We start from the raw sequence: 22,174 nt of genomic DNA on the forward strand, positions 1-22,174 counted from the left end.
CAGGCGTTACGCCTAAATTAGGCACCAGCAGCGATAGGCGGCTAGGCGATAACAAAGGGTGGTGAAAATGGAGCTACTTTATGTATGTGTGTAATATTACTTGAAACGCTAACTGAAAAGTATATCGAAATGCTTGCTACTTTTAGGTAACTATTTGACTTGCCACAGTTTTATTCAAAATAAAATAAGCTTAAGCTCTGCGACATTCCACATTAGCTGGCTGTCATCGATAACGGGTGCAATCGATAACTCCTTTGTTTATTCCAGGGCGCAAATTTGTAAATTTAACTACATAAATGGGCTCACGTCAACTGCACTTTGCTGTATTTGGGTCATGCGGCTTCGAGTCGGACACGCTGGTGGAGATTTCCGGCACCGGCAACTGTGGCAAAAGCCTGGTGCTCCAACAATTGGTGGCCCATTGCTTGGCGCCCTACAACTTCGGTGGTCGCCAGTGGAACGTCCTGCTCATCAATCTGAGTCACAAAATCAACCGGGAATCTCTCGTCAAGAGCATTAAAATGGAGCTGAAGGCGTACTCTCTTGGGGAAGAGGTAGCCCAGAATTGCCCTACGGAGGAGCAGCTGGCCGAGATTGCCGCCGAGTGTGTGAGTCGCGTGCGATTCCTCAACTGTTTCTCCAATGATGATGTTTCCACCTCGTTAATCGACGCCCGCTATGCGATTATCAATGATCCTGGCATACAACTGGTGGCCATGGACACACTCAGCGAATTCTACTGGCTGGACGACCTAAAGTTAAGCAAGAGAATGTCCATGTACCGCCACTATCGATTGCTCCTGGCGCGCCTGGAGAAGCTCTGCAAGGACGCCATCGTTTGCGGAATGTACACGGTGGAGTCTGTGTTCCTGGAGAACCGCTTTGGCGATAACCTGCCGGAGACTTGCATAAAGTACCATGGCAGGATGCAGAAGATTCAGGGCCAGATCCTCTTGAATGGACTGCCGCTGTCCTTCAGCAATGGTCTTCATTTAGATACAAAAACAGCTGAACAGGAAATTACATAGGAATTATTTAGTTAGGAGACCATAACACTTGGTTAAAATAATATTACTAATTTTCTGCAAAATAATCCTATGAACTGATAGAAGTAAAAGAAAGTACATAGTACAAGTTAAAAAATTGTATATAAAAATTGTATGTAAAAATGTACTATAAAATTAGGTTCCCTTTAGAGTTTAGAAATGGAATTTGTTATTGTGTCTGTTTTAGAAAATTTCAAGGAAAGGAGATGAGTCAGAAATCTGTGCAACTATTTAGGCTAACAAATGGGAGACCCCAATTTGTGATGTGATCAATATAAGTTATAACGCCTACATTATTTAGATAGTTACATAATCTAATATACATAACTAGTTCAAACAAAGAGAAAATAGCCCATTAAAGCTAGAAGGAAACGCTATAGACAAGGTCGCTTTTATGACTTATTCCATTCAGTAATATATTTAATATTATATATCAGTAATATTATCTTAATTAAAAAAAATACAACAGTTCTTTAAAATTGTGTTGAAACCTTCACTATGTTCTTTTTTGTTTTTGAAGAAGGCCAACCCTACCAGAATTATACTTAAAACTAATGATTTCTAAAAGCTATACATAAGTAAGGTGGTTTTGTTTAGCAGTGTTTTTTTTCTTTGTTTTTTTTTTTTTTTTGTTCTTTTTGTTTATCATTTCTTAGCATTTTAAGAAGAAGCAATATGGTTTGCAATTAAAATGGGGGGCTTTTAAATGTTATCCGCCGATTGATTTTTGATAGTGCTTAAAAGCCGGTAAATGAGTAGAAATTATTAAATACAATCATTAATTTAAATGTAATTTCAATAAATAATTATTTGTTTAAATACGATTATTTCCTTCATGGCTTAGTCACAAACATTAAGACATTTGAATTCAATCAACGCTGTTCAACGCTCTTTGTTCTAACCCTATTTACATGTGTGTTCCTCGAGTACCTTTGTACAAACATCACATTTAACCTGGCAACACCAGTGAAATTTGCAATTGCAGCGCTCATTAACTATAATGTTCTTTGTATTATAGCCCCGGCCGCAGCAGAGGATGGCACAGCTCTCCAATCCCGACGAGTTTTTGTGGCACACACGTCCGTGTGTTCCCGGCCAATGCAGCGCGTAGCTATTGCGGCACCAATCGGGGCTTTCGTCTAGGTAAATAAGATCGTGAGCGGTCGGCACCTTGAATTGCAAGTCCTTGATCTGGAGGCGTCCGCGCTTGTTGATCTTCACCTTGGTGGCGCCCTCGTACTTCTCCCGCAGATAGTCGCCAATCTCCCGGATGGAGGACAATTGCTGCCAGCAGGTAATCAGGCTGCACGAACCGGACACTCCGTGGCACTTGCATGTTATCCTGGCCTTCTTGATCACCGCCCGCCGTCCGGCTTCATTGTTGTGCAAGTTCATCAGGCTCCTGGCCTTGATAGTTGCCGTGCTGCGCGGCAGAATGCCGCCATCCTTGTAGCTCTCCTTGATGCCATTCCTCGGATAGGCGGGCGCATCGGCGGCAGCCCTCTGGTTTTTCCGCTTCTTCTTGCGCGGCTGCTGCTCGCCCTTGAAGAACTTGGTGTTGACAATCTCCTGCTTGATCTTCTCCTGCAATTTAATCATCTCCTGCTCGTCTATCTTGGATGTTAGTATCTCCTTGGTGATGCGCTGCTCCAGTTCCAATAAGTGCTGATCGAAGTTTTCATTGAGTACGTGACTGTTTTCAGCCTCAGTGCTTTTTCTAACATTTCTCACTACCAAACTTGTATCGTTTTTAGCATCTACATTTTTGTTACGTTTAATACCTATGTTAAAAGCATTCGTGTCATCGGAATGCATGCGATTCTTGTTAATCTCCTCGCGTTTTCTCTTAACGCCACGGGTCTCGCGATTTGTCTCCTTCTCCCGCGAATCAATAAAGTCCGTGGCGAACTTGTAGGCGAACTCCAGGTTGTCGCCACAGCCGCCCCACTTCCAGTCGTCGTGGAGCTGCTTGGGTCGACTGCCGCGGGAGCAGCTGCAGGAGGCCAGCTGCCCATCCCGGCAGGCGCGTGCTATGAAGCTGGTCACGGTGGCCGCGGCCAGGGCGTGAATGAAGGCCATTTCGGGAGCGGCCAGGCTGGTCATGGGACCAAATACGGTCTCATCGTTCGTTGTACTGCAGTTCCAGCGGCGATTCTTGAACTGAAACTGGCACTCCTGGATGGCGGCACGGGCACCCCGACTTATGGCCGGCATCACGCTGGTGTGCTTAACACATTGCTTCTTTTGGCTGTTGCTTAGGCCTATTGCGCTATAGCAGTTATTGGGATTAAGATCGATTGTCTCCGAGTATGCGTCTACAGTGGGCGTCGTGTCATTGTGATGACCGTTCGCGGAGCCAGCTGCTCCATGCTCCTCCATGCTCTTGATAAGGAATTCCCTATCGCTGGCGACATCTGCCGATGTCATCACAACGTCGTGCTTAAAATAATCCGTGACGGATGTGTTGTTCTCCATGGATACCTTAATATAGTCTGGCATGATTTTCCTAGTACTACTACTACTACTGCTACTACTACTAATGCTGGGCTGCGAGCGTTCCACACGCGAAAGCAGCTCTCCATCCGATCCCTCGGAGGATACTTTAAAGGAGTCTGGAATCTCGATTGATACGGCAAATCGCTTCGTATTATTAATCGTCTGTATGATGGGCTCGAATCGGGGCTGCATGTACTGCGACTGACCGCGGAACCACTCGTCTCGCTCCCGCTGTCGCTGCTGCTCCTCCCGCCGACGCTGACGTATGCATTTCGGGGACTCGGGATTACGCAGGCACGGTGGTCGCTTTGTTGTGCGCAGAGGTGAGCCCGCCTTTGGCTGGTTTATCGATGGACTGCGATCCGCTTCCAGCGATGTCTCTGTGGCGAGTGTCTCGTTGAGCAGTATCACCTGGGGCTCGCTGGGATTCTTTTGGCCATGATTGCCACTGGCGGCCGCTGGATGGGTGTCGGTATCTGTTGGTTTAAGAAGGGATTGATTATTCGCTAGCTCCTCGTTCTGATAGTAGCCACCAATCGGCTGCTCTCCGGGATTGTAAGCTGCTGCCCCCACTCCTCCTCCTCCTCCTGCTCCGCCGACGCCGCCACCGCCGTCAGGCACAGGCACCTTGGGTGTTGGTGGGGCTATGGGCGCGGAATACTGATGAATCGGCCGCTGGGGCCGCTTAGGATTGGGGGGCGGTCCCCCAGCTCCCGTTGTCTTGGCCTTGTCCTTTTGCAGGCTCGGGAATTTGACAAATTTCGACTCGAAGTTCGAATTGGTCTTGGTCATGTTGTGCAAGAAGAGTATGTGCTTCTTCAAATCATCGATGTTGGACGTGGGATCCCCCTCCACCTGGGCCAGAGGCGAGGGCACAATGGTGGAGATGGCTTTAGCGTTCGGTTGCGATGCGGAGGGACTCAGTGTGGTGGCCGCCCAACGTGGATCGGGTGATATATTCTTGAGCGCCATGGGCACTATGAACTTGCGATCCTCGTCGGTGAGGCTGGCTGGTAGACCATTCTCGTCGGTATCCTCGTCGAGCAGGATTATCTGCTTCTGATCCATCTCCTCCTGTATCGGGTGAATAGGGCGAGATGTAATGTTGTTCGGTGTATCGAATACCAGTCTCTTGGTGAGATCGGCCTTAACGAAGCCAGTCTCCGAGTCCCGCAGGTCCACTGGTTTAATGAACGTACCGAGCTTGCGGAGGCCCTCTTGATGCATATTGGCCTGCTCGTCCTTGGTCATGTTCAGTGGTATGCTGGAGTTGGCCAGCTGCTCCACCTGGTTGCCAAACTCAATGAATGGGGACTTGAGGCCGAGGTATATCCATGTCGGCACTCCTTGCAATCCAACTGTGGCATATGCACCTCTCGCGGTTAAGTGCAACATACACATTGCACGCAAGAGCCACAATAGAAAGTGCCTTTTTCTGTAGCAATTCATTGTTGCTATGAGTATGAGTATGAGTATGTGTATTCCTATTCCTGTTCCTGTTCCTGTTCCAGTTCCTCTTACTATTACTAATGCAGTATTACTAGTATTGTTACTAGTACTATTATTATTATTCTTTCTTTCTCGTTCGTTTCAGTGCGATTCCATTCAATTCAATACGATTCAATTCGATTCAATACGACTCGACAACGACGACGACGACTCGAGTCGATTCAATTCGATTCGGTTCAGCTGATGCGATGTGACTTTGTGATTTGATTTGATTTGATTTCATTTCATTGGATTCGATTTGATTGTGAACGAAATGAAAGAATGAAAAATGTTTTTCGATAACACTAGAAAATCGATTGGCTGTTTGGTTGAGTTTCCTTGAGTCCACGAATCTGCCGTAAATATTGTGATTAGCTGCTCGCTATAGGCTGCCAGTTCATGCGCTCGCTGAGAATTTGTAAAATAACAAAATGAGAACTGGATTTGTGCATAGTATGTATGTATACAATCAACCACAACCGCATCATGCACGAACGAAACTCGCGACGAAGTAATCCACCCTCAACGACAAATTGTAAACAACTGAAGAACTCGTTCGGTTCGGCATTTAAGTCTTTCGTGGTAACAAACGCAGTCGAAAATGAAAATGTTGCCCAGCCAGCCAGCAGACCCACCACCACCACCATACACACATTTTCACTTCACCCCGCCGCATGTTGTGCAACATGTTGCAGACGACGCGCGCAACGCCGACAAATTCCATCAACGAACTCGTCGTGTATCCTTATCCTTATCCTTATACTCGAATCGCGCGCAAATTGAAGGCAACAATTTAGGTACTCCGCAGAAAGGATAACATTTAGCACCGCTTACAGCATGAAACATGGCAAATCCGTTTATTTGGATACATCGGGCACTCACAGCCTGGTTATGTACATAAAAGAAAGGAATTTTCGAAAACATTCTCTATTCGAAATACTGGTAAACATTACTCGCAGGCCACGGCGGCACATGCGACTTACGGACTAGGTTAAATAAATAAAATCACGATGCCCCCCAACGGGACACGCACCGCATCCTAATGCTGCATCTTGTTGGTTTTGGCCAGAGTGAGGGAGCTGCCGATGCGACGGCGATCGTAGAAGGGCTCCGGCTGCTCCAGCGCACCAATGGCGGTCACTGCGGCGAAGCTGGAGCCGGCGGGCTCCTCGTACAGCTCATGTCCCACCTGCTGCAGATAGGCGCTGATGCTGCTGTCCACCTCGTGCTCATAGCTCACGCGCATGGGGGCCAACTGGTGGTGCAGGCGGCCATTGTTCACGGCCGCGGTGAGGCTCTCGTTGCGTAGCAGGTACTTCATGATCACCTGATGGTTGAAAGGACCTCAATTATAATTATATACTTGGTAGGGATTAGCGCCAAGTGCTTACAGCTGCCACACTGGTGGTGATGCGAGTGCCACCTGCTGCTCCGACCAGCAGACGTACATTGCCATCCTGGTCCACAATAATGCACGGACTCATCGAGGACATGGGACGCTTGCCGGGATAAATGTAGTTGGCCGGCGAGGCGGGCACACCGAAGCCATTGATCACGCCCGGCGTGGAGAAGTCGTCCATCTCGTCGTTCAGGATGATACCCGTCTGGGTGGAGGCCACCTTGGAGCCGAAACTGCAAAGCGTGGAAATCAAGCGTCAGTACTATAGCACTATATAGATGAAAGTTGATAAACAGCGCGAATTCTTGGGGCGCACTTTCGCTGTCCTTAGCGCGGACTCAAACCCGACCTTTTAATATTGGTATATGGGAAAACCGCTATTCTAAACCACTATTTATACACAAATACAAGAGATTTTTCGGTAATTGGCCTTGTAAGCCTTCGTGTTATAGACAATTTTTGGACTTCCTTACGCCTTCACCCATCTGAAGCATTTGCAAGTCAATGAAATGCCCTGACTGATTGAAAACAACATCTTCGCAGTTGGCGACACCAATTGGTTTCTCCACCAAGGTGAAAATCAAAGAGTTTCCCCTGTTTTTCAAATGTGTGTCCAATCGAACCTGCAGCTTCGATTCAAAAGCATGGTGGAAAAGGAGAATGTTAATATATGTATGTGCACCGCTCACATGCACTGTTTTGTTTTTGGGAGAGAACTCTCACCACTGTTGCTGTTGCTTCGCACATGTTGGGTATGGTGAAAAGTGTCATCTAGCTTCCAACATGGTTGCGCACAGGTTCGGCCAGACACCAAATGGTGTCTCTACACCGGAAAAAAATGCGCCAACATTTTCCGTAACGAAGAAATTCTTGAAAATCGATTGAGGATTTCAAGAATCCATATATATCTAACTAAGATCTATCCTGAGTTCATAGAGCTAAAATATAATATTATATGCACACTTACTAGTTATTGATGGTGCTGGTGATGGACACGGCGTCTCCATTGGTGGCCAGGACATTCATGTGGGCGGTGCCATGGTCCTCCTCCACGGTGAAGTTGGCGCCATAGTAGAGGTAATCCTGCGACGTACTGTTGTCGTGAATCAGCTTCCTGACGCTCTCCAGGAACTCCGGCTTGAGCATCTCCTCTAGGGTGGCATTGATGGATGCGCCGCTGACGGGATCGGCATACAGATCGCCCAGATTCGTGCGTTGACCATAGGCGTGCTTGAAGGCCTCCACCGCACGCTGCCAGTAGACCTGCTCGTTGTCCGTATACAGATCGGCCATCAGGTTGAGGATGAAGGCCAGAACGGGTCCGCTGCTGGGCATGGGCGTGGAGTAGAGCGTGTAGGTGCCACTCACATGGGCGGACACATGTCCGTCGCTCTCCCAACGCACCGTATAGTCGCGCAGGTCCTGTTCCGTGATGATGCCGCCCAACTTCTGGATATCCTCGACGAACTTGCGACCCGTCTCGCCGCCATCGTAGAACTCCTTGGCTCCATTCTCGGCGATCCGCTCCAGCGTATCTGCGAGAGCAGGACGCTTCATATAGTCACCCTCCACGTAGGGTTCGCCGCTTGCGTTGAGGAACACGGCGGAGAGTCCGGGATCCGCCCTGATGTTCACCAACTTCGACTGGATGGCGGAGGCCAAATAGCGTGAGACGACATGACCCTCGCGGGCCAGCTTAATGGACGGCTCGAAGAGGCGTTTCCAGGGCAAAATGCCATAGCGACGATGCATCTCCCAGTAGCCGAGAATCTCGCCGGGCACAGCACCCGCTCTGGCGCCCGTTATCTCCGACTCGCCCACAAACATGTCCTTGTGCGCAGCCGCCGGTGCCGATTCCCTGGCAATCACCGTCTCCACCTTGCGTGTACTCCGCGTGTATATGGTGGCCACAAAGCCACCGCCAATGCCCATGGAGTGCGGCAACAGCAGGCCCTCGCACAGCAGCGTGGCAATGGCTGCATCCACGGCGGAACCGCCATCCGTTAGCGTCTCACCGCCGACGGCAGCACATCCGATGCCGTTGGACACCACGGCTCCGCTGATGTTCAGCGCATCCCGATTCTTTAGACCGAAGACCAGGCCGAGGGTCAGTGCCGTCACCAGGAGGCCAGCCAGCAGTAGCCATAGTAAGACTTTCTTACTCCACACAATCCTGAAAAGTTGGGAATCTCATTAGAATCGGTCAATCATCGATAGATGCCATCAGTTGCAGGCCCTCAAAACTGAAGAGCTCGAGGAGCTGGTCGAGTGGAGCGGTGGCGAAGGCGGTGTCGATTAGCTTTGATTTGGACGCCGCTATCGGAAATCAGCCAATCCGCCGAGTCACTCGACGGTAGATTGCCTCGACACAGGTGATACCCAGCTTTTCGATCTACGAACTATGTAAAGGTGGTTAACCTTACGGAAAAAGGAATATACATGGAAATATTCCAACATACATTGAAATATTCCAATATACATTGAAATATAACAGACACACATCTTCTAATAGAAAAGATAAATACTGCGAGCGTACAAGAGTTCCACAAGAAAGAGTGAAGCAGAGCTTAACTAGTTTATATATACCAGTGTGTAAACAAGAGTCCAAATAGTAATGGGTATAAACAAATTATCAGAAGGGGGGCTATAAAAAATGCAAACAAAGATTTTGTAAGATTTCGATTTGTCACGATCCCGAAGTAAACAAAGTGCAAGATTAGATCAGAACGGTCTCCAGACCACGTATATCTGCCAACTTGACAGCCTGGAGTGTAATCTCTGGACACTGGACACTGGACACTAGGGCCCAGTTAAATCAAATTAGCCGAATCATTGCGATCGATCGATCTATCTGGAAAACGGAAAACACCTAACTGCCAGATACAGTAGCTCCCCCACTATAATGGCCTATCTGTGGCCAAGTGAGTGATTGCCCCGCTCCGTGGAGTGTCCCATGACAAAGGGATATTCAGAGGACGCGGTGACGCAGTCATGTCTATGTCCACGTACCGGATGAGTCCGGACATACCTTCTACCATTTAACCGGGGAGAGGGTGTACTTATCGCAATCCATGGAGTGCCCAAGCTCGATTCGATAACAGGCAATAATAAAAATGCCAGAACGGAGATCGTAAAACTCAAGCGCTATTAACAGGCAATTTTCTATAATTAACGTAGATTTCTCAATTTCTCGGGGAGAATGAAAGTCGCAAGCACTTTAATTTTTAATGCCCGTCATGCCGAAAAATGCGTCCTCCGCATTCGCATTGGCAATCCCAAATATTTCGATCGATACGTTTCGATTATCGCCGTCCGTCTGCAGATTAAGATCCTCAAGGGCCATTGCTTGCAAATCCACATTGTGCCCCATCATTCCGTGTGATAAACCGAACTGGATCTGCATATGATATGGTTATCGTGCGACGATAAGATTCGGTTCATTCAGGCACTCACTCCTTGTTACTTCACTTTCAATGGGTTTTACGGCTTACAATCATCGGTAGCATTGTGCTTGGGTGCCTCCAATTGATCGGAAGCCGTCAACAGGTGCCATTAGCCATTAGCCATTAGCCATTGGCCATTTAGGGGATTATAGCCCCCTTTATCCGCCTTTATCAAGGTGGCCTTTTTCGGAATTTCACAGTCCGTCAATCGTGAACCGTAACCGTGAACCGTAAAAGTTTATGGAGATGGTCTTTGAGCCGATAGGGTAATAAAAATTCCAAAATATCCTCAAAACACTTACCAGTGCACTCGATTCTGAAGCGATCTTTAAACAACTGATAAAAGGTGATCAAACTGTTTACGAAACTCAAGTGCCTGCCTGTTATATGACAAAGTACGCTATATAGTATATACATATGTACATACTATATGCTTTGGATGGCAACTTTGCCGAGATGAAAGCCTCCTGCTCCGCAGAGATATCGAGATATCGAGAGATCTCCGGAATGCTGACATCGTTTAATTACAGCACAGTTTCAATCAGAAAACAGCCAGCACAAAAAAAAAAAAAAACACTCACACTTCCATTTATCAGTAGTGGTGCTCTGTGTTTCAGCCATCCAAATGTGCTCCGTCATCAAAATCGAATCGTGTCTGCCACGGAGCACGAAGATAAAGTCTGTGACGTTGCCTGGGGAGGAACGAAAGTCATCCTTGGCCGAGTGCCAGGTGATCAAGTTGTTCTGGATGAAGTGGGATTACCTATCTACGTATCTATAGCCGTTGCAATATTCACGGTTATTCCCAGTGATAATTGCGCTTTTGTTTCTCATGAATTATGCAAATAAATACTGAAAACCAGTTTCTATAGCGTTCGCTATTAGCGTCATAGGAAATTAGCTGGCAAATCATGCCCAAAATAATCGCACTTCAATGTTTCAAATGGCATTGCCTTCGCGGGGGTCGCATGCCCCCCAAAAATAAAAAAAAAAAACATTTTCATTGGCAAGTGTTATCCGAAATCTTATCGCATATCCATAAACCGCAGAGTCTTTCAATGATCGCAGCTGAATGAACGAAACTGAAGAATTCCCGTGTAACCATAAACTCCATGCCCATTATAGCTGGCCATAGCTGGCCATATCTGGCATTATCTGAGCCAAGTACTATATCTTATGGGGCGTCGTAAAGCGGGGCAATTAGGCGCTAAACCCGCTAATTGCCGGCATTCGACAGTTTTGATAAACTGTCTTGGAGTATAACGAATATAACGTGGATATGACGCATTTCGGGTCCCGAGATTGGGCCACTAAAAAACAGAGGCGTTCACATAGTACTATATATAGAGCCAATTTGAAATCCCAAATTATGATATCTTATAGGGCAATGCAAGTCAGCTAGATAATCAGATAGGAACCCATCATAAATTACTTAACGATGTCGTGCAGGAGAGCTATCAATTTACACTGCAAATGGGCATATTTGCTAAGGTATCTTATCAGACACGATCTGCGAACTTGTCAACTTAACTGGGCAACTTAATTACGGGGCGCTGAGTTACAAATCTCAATCTTACGCCGAATACCTAATACCTAAAGTGACTAAATGATTTGTTGTGCTTTCTTTTTTTGTGTTTTTTGTGTTTTACGTTTACGTTTTGTGTTTACACAAGTGGAAAAATAATAACAATCGGTTCTATGCCCAATTTGTATGGGTAAAAACGACTGACTGGCGGGCACTAAAAGTTATTAAATAAAAAGCTCAACGTGTAATAATTTCTCAATTAGGCTGTTTTTCAATACCCCGTAAGTCATGGCAAATTGAAGATATGTGTCTAATTTAAAAACTGTGTTTTGGCCTCGCTTCATACTCGAAAATTGTCACAGTTTGCGAGTCAATTGTGATTTCACTGTCAAGGTCTACCACACTTTAGCTATTGATATGGGGTTATTAAATTAATGATATACATGAGGAACTCTCTTAATTATAACTTGTTACAAAGTTATTTCCAAAAATTGGAAACTCTGCTTATTTTGGCTTGACTTCCTACGATCCTTGTGGTTCGTGCTAGAGAGTTCCCACTGTACATCGCGATTGCATGTCCCGTTGCTTTTGCCCATTCTTACCTCATTGCAGGCGCTTGCTGTGGTGAATTCGGTAGATTATTTGCGAGCTAAGCCGGATAAAATGGAAAGCCTTGACCACAAAACACGGAGGCACAGAGAAACACAGAAACACGGAAAAAACAAAGAGTCGCGAAAAGCACGGAAAAAAATATATATGAACAATAGCGGATAGATGTGTGCTCTATGTTTCTTCTTGTTCTTTTTTTTTGAAAATGGGGCTCCGAGAATTCAGCAAGATTCCGTGTTGCGTTAGATTCCAAGCAGCTCCCTGCTCGCCTGCGACCACCAGCACCTGTTGCGATCGACTGATGGCTCCGATCCGCTGGAGCCGCCGCTCATCGCCTATCTTGCGATGCTAACTATATTCCCTGCACACGACCCACCACCACCACCACCACCACCACCAGCACCACCACCTAAAAGGGCGACAGAGATAGAGAGCACAGCGGCAGAAAGAGAGCGCCAGCGAGCGGCTGCGACTTTGAGCTTGGCCGCCAAAGCTCGAGCGGTACCGCAAGGCAAAGCAAAGCAAGGCAAGGCAAGGTAGCGCCGCCGGTGACGCAACGGGCGTGCGTGCGCGTGCAGTCGGCGTCTTTGAAAAGTAACGGGAGTCGCTCCGGCGCAGCGCAGCGAATGTATCGATATACTGCTAAAGTATCGACAGGTTTGCTGCGCACATCGATAACGTGCTCTTCCGCCGCAATGAATTATTTAAACTTTCTAACTGCCTCATAAGAAGCCAAGTATATAGGAAATATATAAGCATATGGGAATAACAGTGATTATTCAGTTAGGCTCGCAAATTTAATCATTTCCAATACACTTGCTTACACTTGCACCCCCATTCGAGAAACACCAACTACCTCCATGCGCGGGGACTCTCAATTTAGCTTAATTGACCGTCATAAATGGAGTGTGACTGTGACTATTCAACGCCAATGTGTTTCGCTCTTCGGAACAGGTGAGTTTCCTAGTCTGGTTATGCCGCTCCCTCTCATACCCTACACCTAATAATTTTGCCTCTGTTTCTACAGATTTTTCTGATCGACGAATGCAAGCGTTGGTTCCGCTTCCAGTTTGCTGGTGAGGATCAGCGGATGTGGAGGACTAGCGCCAGCGCTCGTGCACCGCCGACTCGCGCATGATGATCTTGTGGAGCTTCTCCTGCTGCGTCAACTGCTGCTGCTTGGTGGTGGCGCTGTTCCCCTGTGCCTGCTGCTGCTGCGTCCGCTGGAAGTTGGGCAGCGGCGCCTTCTTCTCGTGCGCCAGCTCCGTGAAGGCCAGCTTGCGGCGCAGCTGCGGCGGTATCTTCTTGCAGTAGCTCAGCTGATGGATGTGCAGCGTGCGCTCCAGATCGAAGGCGCGATCGCAGTACTTGCACAGATGCACGGCGGCCATGGTGGTGCTGCTCTCTCGCTTACGCCGCACCCGGAAGCGCACCTTGAAGTCGTCGTCGTGGATGTGCCGGTGGGCGCCCAGCAGCGATCGTATGTGGAACTTGGCGCCGCACACGCCGCACGAGTAGCTGGGCAGTTGGTGGCCCGTGGCATAGCTGCTCAGCGGCTTCAGCTGCAGGCGGCCAAAGGTTCCGGCCTGATACTCACCCACATCCCCATCTGCTTGGCCGGGCTTCGTCGTGCCGCTGGACGTTCGCTGAGCGGCCATGATGGCTTCCATTTCCGCCGCCTCGGCCTCATAGTTCCGGGGTGTAAGGCCATTGCGACGGGGAGACAGCAATACTGTGGGAAAATGGTGCAGTTCATCAATTAGCAAGTGATTCAAGATTCGGATAAGTTTCATTGATTGGTGTCTCTAGCTTAAATAATCCCCAAGATCATATAGCAAACAGGTTCCCAAAATTGATGATGCATGCATGTGTAACTTACAATTGTAACCACTGCGTCTCCGGTTTTCGCACTTGTACGTCGTCTCCACCGACGATTTGTGCTCCTCGTCGGTCGTCTCCTGGGTTGCGGCCAGTGCCGGACTCCTCCTGCTCCGCCTGCGACGCTGGCCACGGGCATGGGCAACTATGCCGGCGCCAGCGGTTCCCGCTCCGTCTCTCCCGTCCGCTCCTTCGCCTGCGCCCGCTCCCGCTCCCGCCGTGCTCCGCTTGCCCGTCCGAGTGGGTGCACTGGCTCGGTTCGACTCGGACAGGTACATCAGCTTGCGCTCCACCGCCCTGCGCGCGTTCTCCACCTGCGTCTCCACGAAGTCCTGCGGCTGAGTCTTGGGGCCCCCGCCACCTCCCCGCTTGCCGCGCTTAACCTTGCTGGGTTTCAGCGACTTGTTCATCTCGTGTGTGTGTGTGTGTGTGTGTGTGTATGGGTGTATGGGTGGGTGGGTGTTTGTCTCTTCACTTGCTTTAACTTCAGCTCGATGTTAGTCGGTGTCGAAAGAATTCGGAATCTAAGGCTGAAGCTAAAATATCTCTATGAAACTAAACACTTGGGTTGCTGGTTGTTGGGATTTCAAAGGTAGCAGCACAATTCCATTTTGCATCTCTAATTATTATTGTAAAAGAATGGTTATTGTATTTCAAATTAAACGCTTTTTAAAATTAGTCGGCACTCGCTATTTTTGAATTGTTTTTTTTTTTAAATATGTATTAATGCGTTGTATGTGTTCTTTTATAAGCAAATTTGGTTTTAAGGATTTGTAATGGAACCAACGTTTTTTTGAACTTTTATGAACTTGGTAAAAAAGAAAGGCAACGCTTTAGTTAATAAAGTAAATTGGAACCTAGCATACTTTACATTTTCAGTAAATAGAAAACAATATATTATTGGGGAATACATTTGACTACAGTTAAGTAGTATTAACTTAACAGTGCCTTTTTGTGTAAAGTTGTGTAAATAAAAACTATTTTATACACATTACATGTACGCCAGCCCAGTTCCAAACCATAATTCGAGTCCGCGCTGGCGTACTTTTTCCCACAAACCGACACACGGTCACACTGGCAACCGCGTGTGAATTTTTTTTGGCGAGCAGCGCAGAAAAAGCAGCTGAAAGCTGGAAAAGACAGCATAAATCGCCGTGTCGATTAGAGACGATTGAAACGCCGCGCGCCCGCCTTTTGCAGTGGACTGTCAACCGATTGCCGTTTTTCATTTTTGGCCACCGAGTTCGGAATATGAGTGATACGCGTGAGCAGATTCTGGAGCAAATCAAAGTGCAAGGCGATCTCGTCCGTCAGTTGAAAGCAGCGAAGGAGTCAAAGGAGAAGGTCAGTTTTTGGTCAGACTTCCAGTTGGAAACCGCCAGCCCTTCCACCCCCCAGCACTTGCACACCCCTCCCGCCACCAGCACGTCCGCTTTCCAGTGTCATCCCCCTTTGTGTGTGTACAATGGAATAAGTGCAATTGTTGCTGTAATTCCCGGCCCTGCTTTCGTCATCAATTCTAAAATCCCACTCGCATATGTACATATTTCATCAGATCGCCATGCAGTTGAAAATAACGCAAATAACAAAAAAACACACGCACGCACACACGCATGCTGCGCTGGCATTTGAAGTTGTTCGAACTCTTCGTTTTTGCAGTGTAATAATTAGATGAATGCAACAATAGAAGAGCAGAGCAAAAGGAAAAACGGCAAATTAAAGGAGCGCGCAGACTTTCACATTCATGCCACTCTGTTGTTATTGTTGTCTCGCTCTGGCCAACGGCAAATGCTCCCGGCTCCCGTGTGCGCTGGTGTGCGTGTGTGTGTTCTGCACAGTGCTGCCAAACTATCGTTTCGACTATTTGGCTGGAAAGTAGCTAAAATTAACAGTGCTGTCCAAAGCTGTGACTAATTGAATCATTTGTTTATAAGAATTGTAAGTGTTCTCAAGCTTGCATCAAATGCTTATATTAGCACAATATTCGTAATTGTAATTGAATACCTTCCGCCTAAGTACATTTATCTATATTCATTGATGTGAATAGAACTATTCAATTAGAACAAGTATTGTATTGGAATAAAAAAATCCAATTAGCACTTTTACAAATAGTTCAAACAAGAACTATTTTGTTCAGTACTCAAAAGAATAACATTTAGTTGGTGTTGTTTTGACGCACTTCACAATTAGATGATTATAACCAAATGAAACTACTTAATAGCTGAACTTGCATCACCGGAGTGAGTGCTCTATGACCGACTGACTGACTGAAACGAGAGCAATTGGCAAGCAAAGAGAGCGACTGGTCAAACAGGAGGCATGTACAAAAGGCACATGGTGGTTATAGCGATTATATCAAAAACCTGCTAGACCACAATCAACCGATCCAAGACTTGACGACTGCAACATGTGATTTGGGCTATAAGGTATTTGCAACAACGCTTACCACCAACTGCACTTATTCCCATTGTTCAAATCTGTAGCCTTGTAAGAAGGAAATATCTTAAATATATATTTTTTTAAGAGAGCGATCTGTTTTGAAAGGAAACCCCTCAACCTTCTTTTTTTTATTTATCATTAAAGACCACTTTGTGTTTTGGGTTTAGTTTCTAATAAAAAATAGTACAAGCTAATTGTCAAACAGTTTAATTTAATATATAAACAAATAAGCTGGATAGTGACCTATTTTTATATTCCACAACAGTTACTATTGTGTGAGTGTGCAATTGTGGCTGCCAAGATCAGCTGACTAACGGTTATCTAGCTGGATCTTGTGCGTGTGTGTGTGTGGTGTGGTATGAGTGTCCTTGAACTGTTTAGCTTCCAGCGTCCATTATATCGCGTCACTTTCCTGTTTTCTGCGTTTCAAGTGCCATAAAAAAGTGTTTTTCAAATTGCAAAAACTTGTTTCCAAAAACGGGGGAAACAGTACAAAAAAAACAAAAAAAAGAATTCAGCGCTGACGGTCAATGGAACGCAATAATGTATTATTAGTATTATTATTATTTATTGCTTCAGCTGCACATACACACACACAAAACACCGACACACTTCATTTCTTCTCACCATACACCAAACTAGTTGTAAAATAAGCAAAACTTATTGTTGTTGTTGTTTAATTAGGTTTGAAAAGTTGCAAAAGAAAGTTGTTGCAAGAGAAAAACAAAAAAGAAAATTAGTACCAAATAAAAAAAAAAACACATGTTGCGTTCAATTGGCCGCCAGTGGCGCTGTAGTGCTGCGTTTCAGTGTGCAACGTTCCAGACGGCGCCCTCTGGCGGCGGGCGCGTCAGCTCGTCCGGCGTTCCAGCCCAACGACAACAACAACAGCCACAAAAACAACAACAAGCACAAGAACAACAACAACATGAGCAACTGCAGCAGGTTAGCATCTAAGCAATCCTCACCTCCACGTTCCCCCCTGTAAAATGTTTCCCCGCATCTCCATTGCAGATCGATGAGCAGGTCGCCCGCCTACTGGCCTTAAAGGCCACACTGGGCGGAGATGCCGCCCCCACCAATCAGAAGTTCACCCTGAAGACGCCCAAGGGCACCCGAGACTATGGTCCCCAGCAGATGACCCTGCGCCAGGGCGTCCTCGACAAGATCGTCCAGGTGTTCAAGCGCCACGGCGGCGAAGCCATCGATACGCCCGTCTTTGAGCTGAAGGTGAGTTCACCAGGATGTTTATGTAAGGAGGTTTTGATTGAATGAACACCAAAGAAGGTATCCTGAAATCATATTAGTTCATTTTAATACTTCCTTTTTGGTAGATTATTCGGGAGTTCAATATTATAATCTCAGAATCAATGCAATCGACCTTGCTTCATGTCGTTATTAAAAGTAAATTGTTTATATTGATAGGGTCTTGAATGATTTAAATATAGAACTATGATAGCACTGAGCTGCGCTGAAGCCGCAAGAGCCTTGAATATGTTAGTACTTAGTATAGAGAGCTTTGTTTCTAAATCTCATCTATTTACTTGGAAACAAATATTATGAAGCCTAATAATCCAATTATCAATCCCAACAGGAAGTGCTGACAGGCAAGTACGGCGAGGACTCAAAGCTAATCTACGACTTGAAGGACCAGGGCGGTGAGATCCTATCGATGAGGTATGACCTGACCGTGCCGCTGGCTCGTTACCTGGCGATGAACAAGATTTCGAGCATCAAACGCTACCACATCGCCAAGGTCTACCGTCGCGACAATCCTGCGATGACCAAGGGTCGCTATCGGGAGTTCTATCAGTGCGACTTCGACATTGCCGGAACCTACGATCCCATGCTGCCGGATGCCGAGTGCGTCAAGATTGTGTCGGAGATCCTGGACACCCTGGACATTGGGGATTATGTGATAAAGCTAAATCATCGCCAGCTTTTGGACGGCATGTTCCAGGCGTGCGGAGTGCCCGCGGACAGCTTCCGCACCATCTGCTCTGCGGTGGATAAGTTGGACAAGGTGAGCACCATCGCTAGTAACTATTATTGAAATCAATGTTGTAATGTATCTGCCATTCTAGTCGCCCTGGGCGGATGTGCGCAAGGAAATGGTGGAAGAGAAGGGCCTGGACGAGGCAGCAGCGGATCGAATTGGGGAGTATGTGCGACTAAGCGGCGGTGCCGAGCTGGTGGAGCAGTTGCTGGTCGACGAGAAGCTCAAGGCTGTGCCGAATGCGGTGAAGGGTTTGGAGGGCATGAAGCTGCTCCTTAAGTACTGCTCCATATTCGGGCTGGATAAGCGCGTTAGCTTTGACTTGAGTCTGGCCCGTGGCCTGGACTACTACACCGGTGTTATTTACGAAGGTGTGCTCAAGGGAGAGTCCGCCACCGTGGCATCTCCGGCAAAGACATCACAACAGAACGGAGAGCAGACGAACGAACCGGCCACCGTGGGATCCGTGGCTGGTGGCGGTCGCTACGACAACCTGGTGGGCATGTTCGATCCGCGAGGCAAAGCCGTGCCTTGCGTGGGCGTATCCATTGGCGTGGAGCGCATCTTCTCGGTTCTGGAGGCGCGGGCGGCTGCGAGCGGTCTGAAGCTGCGCACCAGCGACGTGGAGGTTTACGTGGCCTCCGCCCACAAGGGTCTCCACGAGGCGCGACTGAAGGTTCTCAATCTGTTGTGGGACGCTGGCGTTAAGGTATGTTTGAGTTCGAACCATGAGACTACATAATAATCTTAAAATCCTTGCAGGCGGAGCATTCTTATAAGCTGAACCCTAAGCTACTGGTGCAGCTGCAGCACTGCGAGGAGCACCAGATTCCCCTGGTGGTTGTCCTCGGCGATGCAGAGCTGGCGCAGGGATTGGTCAAGCTGCGTGAGGTGACCACGCGGGCGGAGACCAACGTAAAGCTGGAGGATCTGGCCGCCGAAATCCGGCGACGGCAGCAGTCCGCCTAGGCTTTTTCCACGACACTGATATTAGCGACGCCTAAACGCTCCCGCTCCTAATTTATGAACCATCCAGCATCGAAGTATATGATTTTTTTTTCCTATTTGTACGTTTTGTATTTTTGGTGTCCTGGCCGAAGGCGCCGCGTGCTACTATGCTTAGGTCTAATGTGTAACCATAGGAATAAGTGCGGACAACTTATACCAAAATGAACACTAAAAAGAAACAAATAAACGCAAAAGCGACTCGCATTTAAGCCGGACCAACTTGTTTTTCTAGGGTCTCGGCATACTACTATTCATTATTTTCAAGAATTTGTAAATAATTTATGATATGTATGGATCGTTCTGTTGCCTGAAAGTATGCTCCAAAATCGATTACCAACACATGCAACCAATTTTTATACTTTTAGGCATTTGCGTAAAATGTTTTGATACCCTTAGTATTTCAAATGCAGTCTAGAAGTTCTAAGATTTGGATATATTGAAAAACTAATGAATGTCAAATATCTTCCAGATTTGCGACGCGGAGTACCAGCCCAGTCAAGATCGGTGTCAGCATAGGGATCGGGCGGCGGAGGAGCAGCGCCGAGGAGCAGAGGGCGGTGCCATCTGAAACGGTGGCCAGCATGCCGGAGACGCTGCCCGCAACTGCGACGGTGACGGCGTCGAGCATCGACTGCACCGTGGCGGTGCTAAAGGTGCCCACGCCCACCCTACAGCTGCCGGAGGTGTGCAATCTGCAGAGCCTGGGCCTCATCATGGAGCCCAACAACATCAACATCGAGCTTAATCCCGCCGCCCTCGTCACGCCCGCCATGGAACCAGTGGGATTTAAGGTTAGTCAGTCGACGATTGAAAAACAGAAACGGTCTGAAAGTCATTTTAGTTAAAATTTTGGGCACAAGGAATTGAAGCCACTTGGTATCAACACTGAGAGCGCCTTCTATGGGTTATCAGGTACATGGGTGGAGGGCAGTGCCAGATCACAGAGGTTTCCATGCTGGTCAAAGAGTGGATGGAGGTACAGGAAGTGCTTCGGCCATTCCCCAGCTGCTGCTCCTCTTCTCCTGTGCCCCTGTGTCCATTTAGCAAGGGTAGCAACTGCTCCGGCTCCTCTGCATTGTCCGATGGCCGCACCTCGGCACTCATTGCCCATTTGATGACGATCATGACGCGGTCTACTAGGAACGCTATGCACTCATCGATGGTGGGTCCCAGAACTAGGGGAGCATAGTGTTCCCGGTCCACATAGGGTCGGAGCGGCTGGTCAGCTGCCTCCATCTCCTCCTCCTCCTCCCCGGTGGAAAAGAACTGACCAACGATACGCAGACAGTAGCCCAGGCCATGTCGGAATTTCTCCACGTGAATTGACTGGGTGGGATTGCTCACCGACTCAATGGAAGTCGTAATCGTGGAGGCGCCGACAAAGTTATTTTGGCAAAGCCATTTTATTACTTCACAATCTGAATTTCGTAACCAGTCTAGGTAGGAGCGTTCATTCCGGTGGCCCGTAAAGTTATCCACCGGATGATTCAGCTGCTGTTGCGTTTCCTGCGTCAACTGAAGGTTGTTCGAATCATCATACTGGCTCGACTCGGAACTCGTCTCCCGGATCGACATCTGGTTGGTCCACTTAAGAACCACTTGCTTCTCCTTATATATCTCCAGCATCCTGGGCGAGCAGGAACTGGAAATGAACTTGGAATTATGATGCAGTACTTCAATGCATTCGATGGACTTATTCTCAATTATTATCTTGGGATCAAAGGTGATGTTGCGACCGCCACTGGCCCGTTTATCCAGATGGATGATGCTTGTTGAGGGTGTGGTTTTTGTGTCCACTTGACAGCCTTCTCTGGAGATCGTATCTGGGGTCACCTCGCTTGCATTCACCTTCTCCAAGCTCTTTGGCTCCGCCGTCTTGGGCAAATCCAGTTTCAGAACCGACAACTTTTCCTCACGAATTCTTACCACGCATCCTTGCGACGTCGCCTTCTTTCCGAAAAGATTCCGCAGATTCTTCTTCACTTTCCGCGGATGAAGTTCCCTACCAGGATCGGAGGAGACATACAGCACGTAGCGAGCCGCCGGTTCCATGGCTATGCAAGGATCCTTGGCCAGATCCTGATTAACGACGGGCACCTGGGCCATCAGCGAATGCAGGATCTCCGTGTTGAAGTACTTGTTCATCCTGTATTTCTGTTGTTCATTTCCAGCAAATTTTGTTTGTTTCTGTCAAAGCTTGGGTCCGTTTATGCTTCGGTACTGTTTATGAAGTTTTAAATGGGTTTCCTTTAAATGTTACAAATGAAACCGAGACATTTTGGCAGGAATATCTGCGCAGCATGACCCATTTTTTACACTGAGAGCAAAGCAAGACTTGTTAGATGTTTTTGAAAACATAGAAAAAGTGAAAATCTTACCATAACTTTTCAGAGTGCATGAATACTAATATACCTTATTACCTATACTAATACTATTTTCTGGACCCATAAGTATGCACATTTTGGCACTGTGCACCGCATTTGGCATCTCTTAATTTAATTATGCACAGCAGAGAAATGTCAAGCGGTTCGCGGCTGCTCATCGCCTCGTTTTTACACTCGAACTGAGTCCTGATTGAGGCTGTCCCCGCATTTCTCATGCTTCAGTGCGTCCAATTTGATGGCAAGGTGCCAGGGGTTGCTTCAGGGGGTATGGCTCTTTTTCAGGGGGCTATTTGTGAGGAGGGCGGACGTGGAAGTGGGGTGGAATGGCCGCTCCTCATTCAAATGACCCAACGCAACGCAACGCAACGCAACGTAACAGCGGACTGATTCTGACAGGCGCCGCCACAGAGATCTCCGCCAGCTAATACTGTTTTAATATGAAATTTCATTTCATTTCAACGAT

The 22,174-nt window shown here is 47.5% G+C and overlaps 7 protein-coding genes across 9 annotated transcripts in view; 3 read left to right on the top strand and 4 right to left on the bottom strand.

Moving 5' to 3' along the window:
• The first annotated feature begins 36 nt into the window (after positions 1–36).
• LOC6525799 (DNA repair protein XRCC2) lies at positions 37–1,542 on the top strand. Its single transcript, XM_002101584.4, has 2 exons — positions 37–146; positions 268–1,542. The coding sequence occupies exon 2, from the start codon at positions 297–299 to the stop codon at positions 1,026–1,028; it is 732 nt and encodes a 243-aa protein (XP_002101620.1). The 5' UTR covers positions 37–146; positions 268–296; the 3' UTR covers positions 1,029–1,542.
• On the bottom strand, positions 1,515–5,369 carry LOC6525800 (protein Wnt-5). Of its 2 annotated transcripts, XM_015191016.3 has the most exons (2): positions 4,742–4,869; positions 1,515–4,616 (listed from the first exon to the last, which is right to left on the bottom strand). In XM_015191016.3, the coding sequence occupies exon 2, from the start codon at positions 4,608–4,610 to the stop codon at positions 1,950–1,952; it is 2,661 nt and encodes an 886-aa protein (XP_015046502.2). In that variant the 5' UTR covers positions 4,611–4,616; positions 4,742–4,869; the 3' UTR covers positions 1,515–1,949. The 2 variants fall into 2 exon arrangements, with proteins under 2 accessions (XP_015046502.2, XP_002101621.3); XM_002101585.4 differs by having other exon boundaries at positions 1,515–5,369.
• A 491-nt stretch (positions 5,370–5,860) lies between these two features.
• LOC6525801 (glutathione hydrolase 1 proenzyme) lies at positions 5,861–12,324 on the bottom strand. Its single transcript, XM_002101586.4, has 4 exons — positions 12,000–12,324; positions 7,397–8,602; positions 6,422–6,662; positions 5,861–6,357 (listed from the first exon to the last, which is right to left on the bottom strand). Exons 1-4 carry the CDS (start codon positions 12,002–12,004, stop codon positions 6,070–6,072), a joined length of 1,740 nt encoding a protein of 579 aa, XP_002101622.2. The 5' UTR covers positions 12,005–12,324; the 3' UTR covers positions 5,861–6,069.
• A 457-nt stretch (positions 12,325–12,781) lies between these two features.
• On the bottom strand, positions 12,782–14,482 carry LOC6525802. Its single transcript, XM_002101587.4, has 2 exons — positions 13,886–14,482; positions 12,782–13,738 (listed from the first exon to the last, which is right to left on the bottom strand). Exons 1-2 carry the CDS (start codon positions 14,292–14,294, stop codon positions 13,107–13,109), a joined length of 1,041 nt encoding a protein of 346 aa, XP_002101623.1. The 5' UTR covers positions 14,295–14,482; the 3' UTR covers positions 12,782–13,106.
• A 607-nt stretch (positions 14,483–15,089) lies between these two features.
• Positions 15,090–22,174, top strand: part of LOC6525810 — a 54,313-nt gene continuing 47,228 nt past the window's right edge. Inside the window, 2 exon segments of the mRNA XM_039377306.2 lie at positions 15,090–15,228; positions 19,797–20,118. Of these exon segments, the coding sequence (XP_039233240.1) occupies positions 19,909–20,118 (210 nt within the window). The 5' untranslated portion in view covers positions 15,090–15,228; positions 19,797–19,908.
• On the top strand, positions 15,092–19,542 carry LOC6525803 (histidine--tRNA ligase, cytoplasmic). 2 transcript variants are annotated; one of them, XM_015191017.2, is made up of 6 exons: positions 15,092–15,228; positions 17,008–17,268; positions 17,338–17,553; positions 17,918–18,346; positions 18,408–19,028; positions 19,082–19,542. In XM_015191017.2, the coding sequence occupies exons 2-6, from the start codon at positions 17,086–17,088 to the stop codon at positions 19,286–19,288; spliced, it is 1,656 nt and encodes a 551-aa protein (XP_015046503.1). In that variant the 5' UTR covers positions 15,092–15,228; positions 17,008–17,085; the 3' UTR covers positions 19,289–19,542. The 2 variants fall into 2 exon arrangements, with proteins under 2 accessions (XP_015046503.1, XP_002101624.1); XM_002101588.3 differs by lacking the exon at positions 17,008–17,268 and having other exon boundaries at positions 15,096–15,228.
• On the bottom strand, positions 20,135–21,655 carry LOC6525805. The gene has a single exon (XM_002101590.3). It carries the CDS (start codon positions 21,470–21,472, stop codon positions 20,207–20,209), a length of 1,266 nt encoding a protein of 421 aa, XP_002101626.1. The 5' UTR covers positions 21,473–21,655; the 3' UTR covers positions 20,135–20,206.

Source organism: Drosophila yakuba, chromosome X, assembly GCF_016746365.2.
Source record: "Drosophila yakuba strain Tai18E2 chromosome X, Prin_Dyak_Tai18E2_2.1, whole genome shotgun sequence".
Taxonomy (NCBI): Eukaryota; Metazoa; Arthropoda; class Insecta; order Diptera; family Drosophilidae; genus Drosophila; species Drosophila yakuba.